The following is a 12,212-nucleotide window of genomic DNA, read 5'->3' as shown; positions in this document are numbered from 1 at the left end:
TACACCTGGGGAGAGTTCTGGCCCCTAGTTCCCTGCTCTAAGCATTAGATCCTTCTGCATATTTTAAAATAAAAATTGTTGTAAAGGGAAGAAAAAGCAAAACTTCCTTTCTATGGAAAAGGGAAATCAAGAACAGTGCATGCAGGGTTATTTTTTTCAATCAGAGATTTATGATACTAGGGACCACCTCCACTAATACGAATTAATTTAATATGAAATGACCCAAAACTCCAAAAACTACAGGGCAATAGGAGAAAGAATTGAGATGAATATATTCTGCCAGATCATCATTCACTGAAGCAAAAGTATAATTTAAAAGGATAAGGAAGCATAAATAACCTTTTCCTCCACCTTTTCGTGGCTTTGATTCAACCAAACTCTTGAAAGTAGTTCTTGGCTAAATAAGCTGAAAAGTCAAATTCACTTCCGTCTGCAGCTGAACAAACTATTAGTACCACTGTGAGAAAGCTGTTGCATGAAGAATGAAAAAACGACTCTTAAGAATACATTTAAACGTGGTTTTTGAATTTTTGTGATGATAAAAAGAGCAAGATTAACAAATCTGGAAAGTGCAGTGCTCTATTTATCCACAGAACACAGCACAAGCTACTACCGGGTATTGCTAATTATGGATTTTGTGTGTGTGAATATGTCTACACTGCAATGTAAGCCTGTGTTTGAGCCTGGGCTCCAGGCTAACCCCCATTGTGTCTACACTCCAACTGTGCTAACCCGTGGTTTGGACCCAGGGTCCCAGGACCCTGCAGGGCTAAAGGGTCCAAGTTCGAGACAAGCTGGGACCCAGAGGCTGAGCCCTATTTCTTTGCAGCAAAGATGCAGCTCCATTTGACTCAGGTCCCAAATAGAGTTGCCAGCTTTCTATTTGCAGAAAACTGAATACCCTTGCCCTGTCCTCTGCCCCAGCCCTTTCCCAAGGTCCTGCCCACTGCTCACTCTATCCACCCCGTCTGTCGCTCACTCTCCCCTACCCTCGCTCATGTTCTCATTTTAACCAGGCTAGGGGAGAGGGTTGGGGTGTGAGACGGGGTGACGGCTCCAGCTGGGGCTGGAGATGACTGATTTGGGATGCATGAGGGGGCTCCTGGCTGGGGGGTGGGGCCAAGGGGTTCAGAGTACAGGAGCAGGCTCCGGGTTGGGGTGAGGGCTCTGGCTGGGGGTGCAGGCTCTGGGACGGAGCTGGGGATGAGGAGTTTGGGATGCAGGAGGGGGCACCTGACTGGGGCCAAGAGGTTCGGACTGCAGAAGGGGGCTCAAAGCTCGGGCAGAGAGTTTGGGTGCAGGAGAGGGTGAGGGGTGCAGGCTCTGGGCGGCGCTCACCTCAGGTGGCTCCCAGAAGCTGCTGGCATCTCCCTCTGGCTCCTAGGCGGAGGGATGCGTGGCCAGGCAGCTCCGTGTGCTACCCCTGCCGGTGGGTGCTGCCCCTGCCAATAGGCACTGCCCCCACAGCTTCCATTGGCCATGGTTCCCAGCCAATGGGGGCTGCGGAGCCAGTGCTCAGGCAGTGAGTGGAGCCATTGGGGCTGCTTCTATGCCTAGGAGCCAGAGAAAGATGCCAGCAGCTTCCTGGGAGCCATGCAGACAGTTTGCCTGCCCTGCTGCGGGTGGCCAACCGGACTTTTAATGGCCCAGTAAGCAGTGCTCACCGGAGCCGCCAGGGTCCCTTTTCGACTGGGCCTTCCAGTTGAAAACCGAATGCCTGGCAACCCTAGTCCCAGGCGTCATCCAGAAGTATCCTACAATTCTATGGGAAGAACTTCCTTAGTCCTCTCTATCCCAACAATCCACAATCAATTTTATCTCCTTTGCAAACAGCAATCCACATCCCTTTTGCAAACAGCAGCAGCTCAACTCAGGTCAGCATTAACCAAATCTCTTCTGATCTGCAATCCACAAGTATACTATCAGAAAGCACTCAAGGGCAAGTGAACCAATCAAGCCTTTTGCAAAGCAAGCTGCTCCTTGATAATGTGCTCCGCGGGCAGTAAAGTTTTCCCAAAGTACCCATGGTCCTAGGGCTAGTGAGGCCACATTTTGGGATGGTGGGGGGTGCTAGGGACTCTGAGAAATGGGTACTCTGTTCAGCAGAGTCCACTGAAGCTAACTAATGCCACTGAATAAACATTTAACAGTTTCAGAAAAATGTATCAGTTGCTATTCCAGATGATCAAATCTAGAAATTCTTCTACCTACTTATGCATTAAAGCATGAACTAACTTGAACGGATCTCTATCCCATGAAATTATAGCATAAGATATAATTGTGATGCTGGCAGACCAGGTGCCAGCTCTTGCCAAGGCTTCAGGCCTCAGCCGAGCACTGACAAATTTGTTGCTAGAAACCAATCTGTTTCACCTGTGTGCTAGTATGGTTAAGATGGTTATTGAACTTATAACAATGTGTTTAGTTTTAGACTATATGAAATGCTTGAAAGCTGCTGCATGCATTAATATCACTTACAATTTCTTTATCACATGCTATAAGGTAATATTTAAGTTTTCACTTTATAACTGTAAAAAACGTTTTCTCTGAAACTGTGTACCCAGTCAGGAGGGATCGTCTCTTGCTCATCAAGAAGGCCTATCAAAACTAAATGGGCCTTTGTGCGAGATCACACATTTGTTAACTCTCCCTTCACTCCCATGAAGAGGCTATGTGCCAACGGGCTTGTCCCATCAGCTTGAATTCTGGAAGAAGGAAATAAAAGTAGCTGACAATAATATTTTTGATCTCTCTTGGTGTTTGGACTCTCACATGGCTGGAGCTAGCAAACACAAGCAGGCATCCCTAGACTCAACCTGGGTTAGCTCTAAAAGACATTCACAGCTGACATTACTACAGCTCTGTCATCTTTTAAAACCACTGACTGTAACTCATTTGTGTATATATGTGTGCCTACTTTAACCTTGTAAAAGACAGTTACCTTTCCGTAACTGGTTGTCTTTGAGATGTGTTGCTCATGTTCATTCCACTATAGGTGTGTGTGCTCACCATGTGCACTGGTGCCGGAAGTTGTTCCCTTAGCAGTACCCGTAGGGAAGCGCCCATAGCAACCCCTGGAGTGGCGCCACCATGGCACGATATAAGGGGCACTGCGCGCTCCCCCCACCCTCAGTTGCTTCTTGCCAGACAACTCCAACAAAGGGGAAGGAGGGCAGGAAGTGGAATGGACATGAGCAACACATCTTGAAGAACACCAGTTACAGAAAGGTAACTGTCTTTTCTTCTTCGAGTGACTGCTCATGTGCATTCCACAATAGGTGATTCCAAGCTGTATCTGTTGGAGGTGGGCAGGAGTTCACAGACACTTGGGACGGAGCACGGCCCTCCTGAACCCAGTGTCCTCCCCGGTTTGGGAGACGATCGCATAATGCGAGGTGAACGTGTGAACCGATGACCATGTGGCAGCCCTGCCGATGTCCTAAATAGGGACATGGGCCAGAAAAGCAACCAACAAGGCTTGTGCGCTGGTCGAGTGTGCCCTCACAACGGCGGCAGGGGGACTCCTGCCAGGTCTTAACAAGTATGGATACATGAGGTGATCCAGTTGAAGAGTGGAGATTGGCTGGCCTCTCATGTGTTCGGCTGAGGCAATGAACAGTTGCAAAGACTTCCTGAACGGTTTTGTACATTCCAGGTAAAAGGCCAGAGCCCGTCTCACATCCAGCATGTGGAAGCAGTGCTCCTTGCTGGATGCATGGGGTTTGGGATAGAGCACCAATAGGAAAATGCCCTGGCCCATATGGTAGGCGGAGACCACCTTAGGGAGGAACAAAGGATGTGGTTGTAGCTGGACCTTATCTTTATGGAATACCATGTATGGGGGTTCGGAGGTTAGGGCCCAGAGCTCCGAGACCTGTATAGCGGACGCGATCACCACCAGGAAGGCTGCCTTCCATGAGAGGTGTTACCAGGAGCATGTATCTAGCGGTTCAAATGGAGGTTCAGTTAACCTGGCCAGCACCAAGTTCAGGTCCCACTGTGGGACGGGGGGCCTAACATACGGGAAGAGGTGATCCAAACCCTTAAGGAATCGGCCAGTCATGGAATGAGAGAATATCATGTGACCCTGCACTGGCAGGTGGAAGGCCGATATGGCCACCAAGTGCACTTTGACAGATGAGGGTGCTAGGCCCTGGGCTCTAACATGAAGGAGATAGTCTAATATAAAATGGATCAGAGCAGCCACAGGCAAGATGCCCCGATCAGCGGCCCACTGGAAAAACCGAGACCATTTCCCCAGGTAGGCCTGACACGTGGAGGGCTGCCTGCCCTCCAGGAGGAAGCACTGAACCCCTTCCGAGCAAGTCCTCTCCTCCCGACCTAATCATTGAGCGGCCATGCCGTGAGGCTGGGGTGGAAGAGGCAACACTGGTCCTGGGAGAGCTGGTCCGGGCAGGATGGCAACGGCCAGAGCGGGGCGACTGCCAGGCTTGTGAGAGTCCCGTACCAATGTTGTCTGGGCCATGCCAGGGCGATTAGGAGGACCTGGGCCCTGTCCGTTTTTATCTTTTTCAAGACCTTGCCCATCAGTGGAATCGGGGGGAAAGGCATAGAAAAGTTGGCCTAACCAGGACAGAAGGCAGGCGTCGGAGATCGCGCCCATGCCCAACCCTCCCCTGGAGCAGAAGCGGGGACACCGGCGGTTCTGCCAGGTCATGAACAGGTCCACTTGGTGAGTGCCCCACGTTCGGAAACTCGTGTGCACCACCTCTGAGTGCAGTAACCACTTGTGCTGAGAGGAGAAGTCTCGGCTCAGCCGATCCGCCCTAGAGTTCTAGATGCCTGGTAAGTGGTGGGCTTCCAGGTAAATGTTGCAGGCTATGCAGAAGTCCCACAGTCTGAGGGCTTCCTGGCAGAGGGCTGAGGAACGGGCCCCACCTTTCCTGTTGACGTAGAACATCGAGGCTGTGTTGTCCGTGAGCACCCTGACCACTCTGCTTACCAGGTGCAAGAGGAACACCACGCATGCCAGACGGACCGCCCTTAGCTCCTTGACATTTTTGTGCAGGGCAAGGTCCTGTGTGGACCACAGACCTGGGGTCTGGAGGTTTCCCACATGGGCTCCCCACCCCAGATCCGATGCGTCAATTTCATAGAAGACACCAATTTCATAGAAGGGGGAGTCCCCTGAACGGGACCTCTTGGACCTCTTGAAGCATGTTTCTCGGAGGGGACTTTGTCCACCCTGTCTTTGGACTGGGAGAATACTGAGGTTAATCAGAGCTGGAGGGGCCGCATCCTGAGTCTGCATGACGAACCACCTACGTGCATGCCGACTTATGACCCAGGAGTTGGAGACACGCTCTGGCTATGGTCATGGGGAACCTCATGACTGAGCTGATGAGCTCCCTTAGGGTTTCAAATTTGTCCAGTGGGAGGGAGGCTCTGGCTGATGTCGTGTCCCGAATTGCCACAATGAACTCTATGCGCTGCACCAGAACTAACGTGGACTTGGCTGTCGTTTATCAACAGGTCCAGTGTGGTGCACGTGGACAGGAGGAGCGATACATGATCCTATACCAGTGACCTGGAGCTGCCCTTGACCAGCCAGTTGTCGAGGTAGGGAAAGATCTGGACCCCCCGATGTCTGAGGTAGGCCGCTACCACAGACATACACTTTGTGAATACCCTAGGGGCCATGGACAGGCTAAACGGGAGGACAGTGAATTGGTAGTGCTCCGGCCCAGCCGTGAAACAGAGGAAACGCCTGCATCCCCTGAATGTATGAATGTGGAAGTACACGTCCTGTAGATCGAGAGCAGCATACCAGTCCCCGGGATCCAGGGAGGGGCTGATGGCGGCCAGAGAGATCATGCAAAACTTGAGCTTTACCATGTACTGGTTCAGGCCTCCCTTTGGCCTTCGGGATAAGGAAATAGTGGGAGTAGAACCCTTTGCGTCTGAACTTTGTTGGCGCCACCTCTAAGCCAAGAAGCCACCTCACCTCTTGCTCAAGTAGGCTCTCGTCAGAGGGGTTTCTGAGGAGGGACGGGGATGGAGGGTGGGGTAGAAGTAAACTAGAGGGTGTAGCCCTGGGAGACAGTGTTGAGGACCCATCAGTCCGAGGTCAGCCGTGAACACTCTGGGAGAAAAACATGCAACTGGTTGGAGAAGGGAAGTTTTATTGCAGGTGGATACATGGTATGAACTGGTAAATCGTCCCAGGGCATCCCGTCAAAACTGGCACTTTCCTGCCTGTTTACCCTTAGAGGTCCCAGACTGGGGTGCAGGCCGGGATTGCATTTGCAGGCAATAATCCCTTGACTTTTTATAAAGGGGCTCGTATCTGGAGTCGGTGGCCTGACCGGGAACCTGTTGTGGTCTGAACTTGGTCCTGGCCAGGGCTGGGACATAGAGGCCAAGGGTCTTTAATGTCTTGTGGGAGTCCTTCAGACTGTGTAACTTCATGTCTGTTTGTTCCACCAACCTGCTGTGGCACTGGTGGAGTGGGCTGTCCAGCCTGACTAGACTGTCCCATTGAGTGACAACTTCGAAGGGAGGCCGGGCTGGCATACAATTGACCGCTATCCTGGGACTGGGACGAGTGGTGCTGTTGGGAGTGGTGCCAACCACAAGACCGTGATCCCATCGTGGAGGAGCAGGAGTACTGCTGGTAGCAGCTGCTCCATGACCAGCTCCGATGGACGGATCCGCAATGGTGGGGTGCTGGCGATTGACGCCTGGGGCTTCGGGAGTGGTGCCATGGTGGGGACCTCAAGCGAGACAAACGGGAACGGTGTTGATGCCCTTACTGCAAGGGGCTATGGTAGCTTCTCAGAGACAACGACCTCCAGTGCCATCTGCCCCGGTCCCGACGGGGCACACTCTCCTCATGAGATCTACGTTCTCTCGAGGTGTAGTGGTGCCTGGAACCCCTGTTGGCCGGTACCCAGCCAGACAACCTGGTGGGGGTCGATGGGAACCAGTGTAGATTGCGCACGGGGGGGGGGGGTCACTGAGCGGGGAACGGTGTTGAGAACGAGGGTCTAGTCTCTCCCCCAGTCTTACTCTGGTGCCTTGGCAGAGAAGACCTCTTCTTCGCCTTTTTGGAATGTCCCATGGACAGGGAGCGGTACCGACCATTGGGTTGCTGTGCACCGATGCCACGATGCTCAGGCCTGACTCGGAGCAGTGCAAAGGTGTCAGGGTTAGGGCCAACTCCCTCAAAATGGCTCGGAGCCGAATGTTTATCTCCTTCTTGGTCCAAGGTTTGAAGGAACTGCAAATCTTGCAGCCATCACTGAGATGGGTTTCCCCCAGACAGCGTAAACAGTCTGTGTGCAAATCACTCACGGGCATAGGCTGTTTGTAAGTGTTGCACGATTTAAAGCCCGGTGCATGCCCCGACCACAGGCGCACTTAACTAATTCTAACTAAAACTACCCTTAAAAAAACCAAACACAACTACAGGCATTACTAATTATGAACTAACAGAGTTCAAGAGGGAAAGCAACAGCAGAGCTGGAGCAGAGCAGTTCCGAAGCACCTTCACTGGTGGCAAGGAGGAACTGAGGGTGGAGGGAGCGCGCAGCTCCCCTTGTACCGCGCCATAGCAGAGCCCTCTAGGTCACTAGAGGCGCTCCCCTATGGATACTGCTAAAGGAAAAACTTCTGGCACTGGTGCACGTGGCAAGCACGCAAACCTATTGTGGAATGCACATGAGCAATCACTCGAAGAAGAATAACTTATTTGTTTTTCCTAGTTAATAAATCTTTAACTAGTTTATTATAGGATTGTCTACAAGCATTATCTTTAGCCAGAGGTCTAAGGTACAAATTGCCCTGAGGTAAGTAACTGGTCTCTTGGGACTGGAAGGAACCTGAATCTTTTGTGATCTTTGGTAATATAGCAATCATCACTAAGTCCAGCTTGCCTGGGTGGCAAGATAGACTGGAATGCCCAAGGAAACTGTCTGACTCCATAGTAAGACTGTCATAGTGCTTTAGGAGTTCACAATTGTTACTGCATTGGTGAAATCTCATTATAGACCATACAACGGGTTTGGGATCTCTGCCCTGCTTCTTGACAGTCTGCCCTGAGGTTGGTACTCATGGTCGTGAGTCACTCCAGAAAGCATAACAGCCATCTCAAGTCTTCAGCAACCATCATTAAAATCAGTACGTGTCAGCAACAGTAAAGAGGAAACCTTTTTGTGCAGAGAAAATCAAGAAGATGCTCAGAATGAGTTACTCTATCTTCATTCTCTTCTTCAAAACTCTTCCTTTTGATTGGTTGTATTGCAGTAGCACCCAAAATGCTCCAATCAGGATGAGAGTCCCATAGCACAATGTTCAGTACAGCCAAACTGGAATTTATGGTCCCTGTCATGAAGCACTTACTATTTAATTTAAGACAAGATGAGACAAATGAATGTGTCATGAGTGTGAAACTTCAATGATATACAGATCAATTAAAATAAGAACAAATAAAAATCTCAAATACAAATAAAACACATAGCAGTGAATAGTTCAATGTTATGCTTATTCTAATTGTTCAGTTACAATTTCAGGATATCATTCATTCATTGTCTCACTCACCTCTGTTGAGTTACAGTTCTCATATTGACTTGTGAACATCAGTGACAAACAATATCTCACTTTTCATCCTTCCATATAGTGACAGCACTGGACTGATTAACTGGTATCTACCCTCTTTAAATACACTAATTACATTAATATTTTTCATCACTCATAGTGATGTGCCAATCAACTTTCATCTACAATTAACAGACGGACTTTGAGATTAACCGCTGCCTCCCAAGGTTTTCCTGTACACAGTCCTTTGTCTAGAACAACAGAGTTTAAGGCTCAGTAACAAGAAGCTACTTTCGATTATTGGCCACCCATGGTGCCGAACACTCTACAGAGTTCAGCTTACGTTGCCCGTCTGAAATATTTTGCTCCTTTTTCAATGGCTGTGGAAGTGGTGTGAACCGAGACACTGAACCGAGTTCAGACCTGGTGTAACTAACTGGGCAGCTCCACTGAAGACAGTGGAATTATTGCTCTCACCTACGCCAGCTGTGAGTCTGGCCCTGTGTCTCAACCTTGAAGCTGTATCTTGAATTTACTTATAGTAAACACTACAATGTTAACAGCGGGCACAAGAGGGAGGGGCATTAACCCTGATGTCCTGGCCAAATTCTGGCTTGAGTAATTATATTTTACCTCCCTTAGATGCATAGGGGGGTATCCTCTTTGCTTCGCCTGCCTCTCGAGACTAAGGTGAGGCTGGAGTAGTTAATGTGCACAGAGAAGAATGTGCATCTGTAGAAGTGGGGTTTTTACCCATGAAAGCTTATGCTCAAATAAATCGGTTAGTCTTTAAGGTGCCGCCGGACTCCTGATTAGTATACTAACACCCTTCCATTGTCACGCACCTTATATACTCAGAACATGAAAACAAAAATAGAAGAGCCAGCCTGCCTCAACTCCCCAAATAACTGTTGTTGTTAATACTGCATCTTTATTGTGTATATTACATTTTCAAGGTCAAATATCGCAAATATATTCCAAATCAAAAGGTAGACTTCTATTTTATCGGCACTCATATCCTTCAGAACAAGAAAAACTTCTAGGGAAAGACATCTGACCTGTTGTCACCAGTGATGCAGGCAGCACAAGTTCCTGTTGGCTCGTCACTCTGCTCATAGTAATGAGCATCCACGTGAGCTTCCTCAGTTTTGTTCTTCAGGATCTCACCAAATTTATCTGTTCCAATGCACCCAAAGAAAGTTGCTGCTTTGTAAGGGCTCTGGATCATCCACTGCCGATGGAAAGAAGAAAAAAATACAAATAACTGAGAATGTTTGATATATACTTTTTTCCACCTCTTTTCTAAGTCAGGTCACATACTCTGTGCCATAGGTTTTAAAAAAAAGTATTAGATACATTAACTCAGGAAAGGTTAATAAAGGATTCACATAGAATAATGTTGAGGGTTTAATAATTCAAAATTGAAGTAAAACTCATGAGTCCTTCTGATACTATATTCAAATATAATGACGTACTGTAAAAAAAAAAATCACTTGCCTGTGAGATCAGATACATCAGTGAATCTGTGTTCCCTCAAAAGAACTTAAAAGGGATTTTGTGTGGTTTTTTTAAATAGTAATTGCAAAACAGAAGAAAACAAAACACAAATGGAAGAGCAAAACAGAGGAAGACAGTACATTTGAAAAAATAGAAAGTCTACAATGTTCACAATATAGATTTTAAAAATGCAACTAGCATTGAAAATAACCCTTTGTATTTAACAGTTATATGCAAAATAAGGGAATTATCCTATCCACACTGGTAAATTATATGTAAAAATCTCTGTCCTGAACTTTACTCAGAGCAATTCTGCAAATTGATTTTTAAATAAAGAGTATAGCTGTGTAGTGCTGCTAAACTGTTGGGTTATTTCACAAAGCTTCTCTTTACAAAAGAAGGACAGATATATCAATCAACTGTAACTGATTCTGTGTTGTGTGCTAAAATGGGAAAAATAAAATTTAACCACAAGATAAAACTGCCAGTGACCTAAAAATATAATAAATGTCATGAAGAAACAATACAAAACTCTACCCTGGCAGTCATGAGTCAACCAACTGAAGTCATTATAATTCCCCCTACTTAAAATCAGTAAGCTTATCCACTCAATCTACAGTATGAATTAAAGGCAACATGAATTTACTGCATGCTAAACCCCCACTTATAATTGTTTCCTAATCAAGATTTAAATAAATGATAATGTCTCCGTTACAAATCTGTGGGTTGTAGAAAGTTCAAGTAACTGAGCTGGAAATACAGTCTTAGTCATGTCTCCATTATTATTCAGTTCCAGAGGAAAAAAGGGCTTTATTCACATTAAAAAGTCTTCACTAATTAGGAAAAAGTGGACAAAACTGAAAATGTGGTATCTTTATTGGAGCAACAGAAGTTTTTCACACACAAAAATGTATCTTTGATGAGCTATGCAGACCTATTTGTTCTTATTCTAAATTAATAAAGAAAGTAACTGAACCTTTACAGAATAAGGAATTTTTTATGTAAGAGACTGAGACGTTACACAGAATACTTTATAAAACCAATAGTTGAACTCTTTCAGACAGATTAGTTTACTATCTTTGAAGGCAGGGGAAAGCAGTACAGATTATTTTATAAGATTAAGAATACCATACGCTCCTTTATGGAATGCAGGGAACCAGTTTCAATGTTAATAAGAGGAGACAGGTTCAAATCTTGTGTTCTCTGCCAAAAAGTGTGACTTACTCTCACAGATTACTAGAATTTGCAGGGTATACTATGGACAGCACTTAAAGCATCCGCTCTTTATGAACCCTGCCAATTCCTCAAAAATCCCTGTGGAATTTCACAAACTGCCCCTTGAGGATCTAACACATTTTAGCAAACGACGTATCTGTTTTTTCATCCTTATATACCATCTGATCAAACTTGGAGCATTAACACCACTCATGTACTATATCATAGATCTTTATGAAAAAGTATATATGCTACAATGCCACAATTTTGACTATGTGCAGCAGGTCAACTGAGTTTAAACATGCAACTTGCCATCAAATATTCAAATCAAGGCCGGCCTTGGCAGGCAGGTGATCAGAGTGGTTGCACTGAGGACCAATTTCCAAGGATGTCATTCTCTCTCACTCCAGGTAAATCCGCTTCGGAAGGAGAGGTCAAAAACATTTTCTGGACTGGGTGGCTGAACACTTAGGTCCTGCATGGATTCAAGTCTATACCAGTCTTCATTTTCAGTTTAAGTATGGGTGTCCTGATGTATCAGAAATAAAGGTTACTTACTGAAGTTCTTTGAGATGAGCCTGCGCATTCCTGTTACTGGGAGATGTGCCCATGATACAGCAGAGATTCTTCAGGTGACGGTGCCTGTTGAGGGGCCTGCGCACACCTCTGAACATTCCAGATGCATGCATATGAAAAGGGGGTGGGGCATGCTCACTGCCTCAGTTCCTTCCACATGAACTTCAAAGCCTGGCACAGCAACAGAACTCTGAGGAAGAGGGGACCGTGGACTGGCAGCATGACTGTGCAGAGGTTTTTCCCAAAAAACTCCACATACTGAAAGGTTTCTTCTTTGCGTGACCTCTGCACATTCCCACTTTAGCGAGTTCAACTAGTAGTGATATTCCTCCCAAAAATGGTGGGTTGAGGAGTGCTAGTTAAATAAG

The 12,212-nt window shown here is 47.0% G+C and overlaps 1 protein-coding gene across 5 annotated transcripts in view; it reads right to left on the bottom strand.

The window, feature by feature from the left end:
• ADK (adenosine kinase) overlaps window positions 1–12,212 on the bottom strand; it is a 549,228-nt gene that overhangs the window by 263,006 nt on the left and 274,010 nt on the right. For all 5 annotated transcript variants that reach the window (XM_084634813.1, XM_084634817.1, XM_084634815.1 and 2 more), the window contains one exon: window positions 9,615–9,787. In XM_084634813.1, the coding sequence (XP_084490939.1) occupies window positions 9,615–9,787 (173 nt within the window). The remainder of the gene's footprint in view (window positions 1–9,614; window positions 9,788–12,212) is intronic.

The sequence above is a fragment of the Lepidochelys olivacea genome, assembly GCF_965140295.1.
Source record: "Lepidochelys olivacea isolate rLepOli2 genome assembly, chromosome: 7".
Taxonomy (NCBI): domain Eukaryota; kingdom Metazoa; phylum Chordata; order Testudines; family Cheloniidae; genus Lepidochelys; species Lepidochelys olivacea.
Note: the sequence above shows the minus strand (reverse complement) of the source record. Positions and strands in the feature narration are given on the sequence as shown.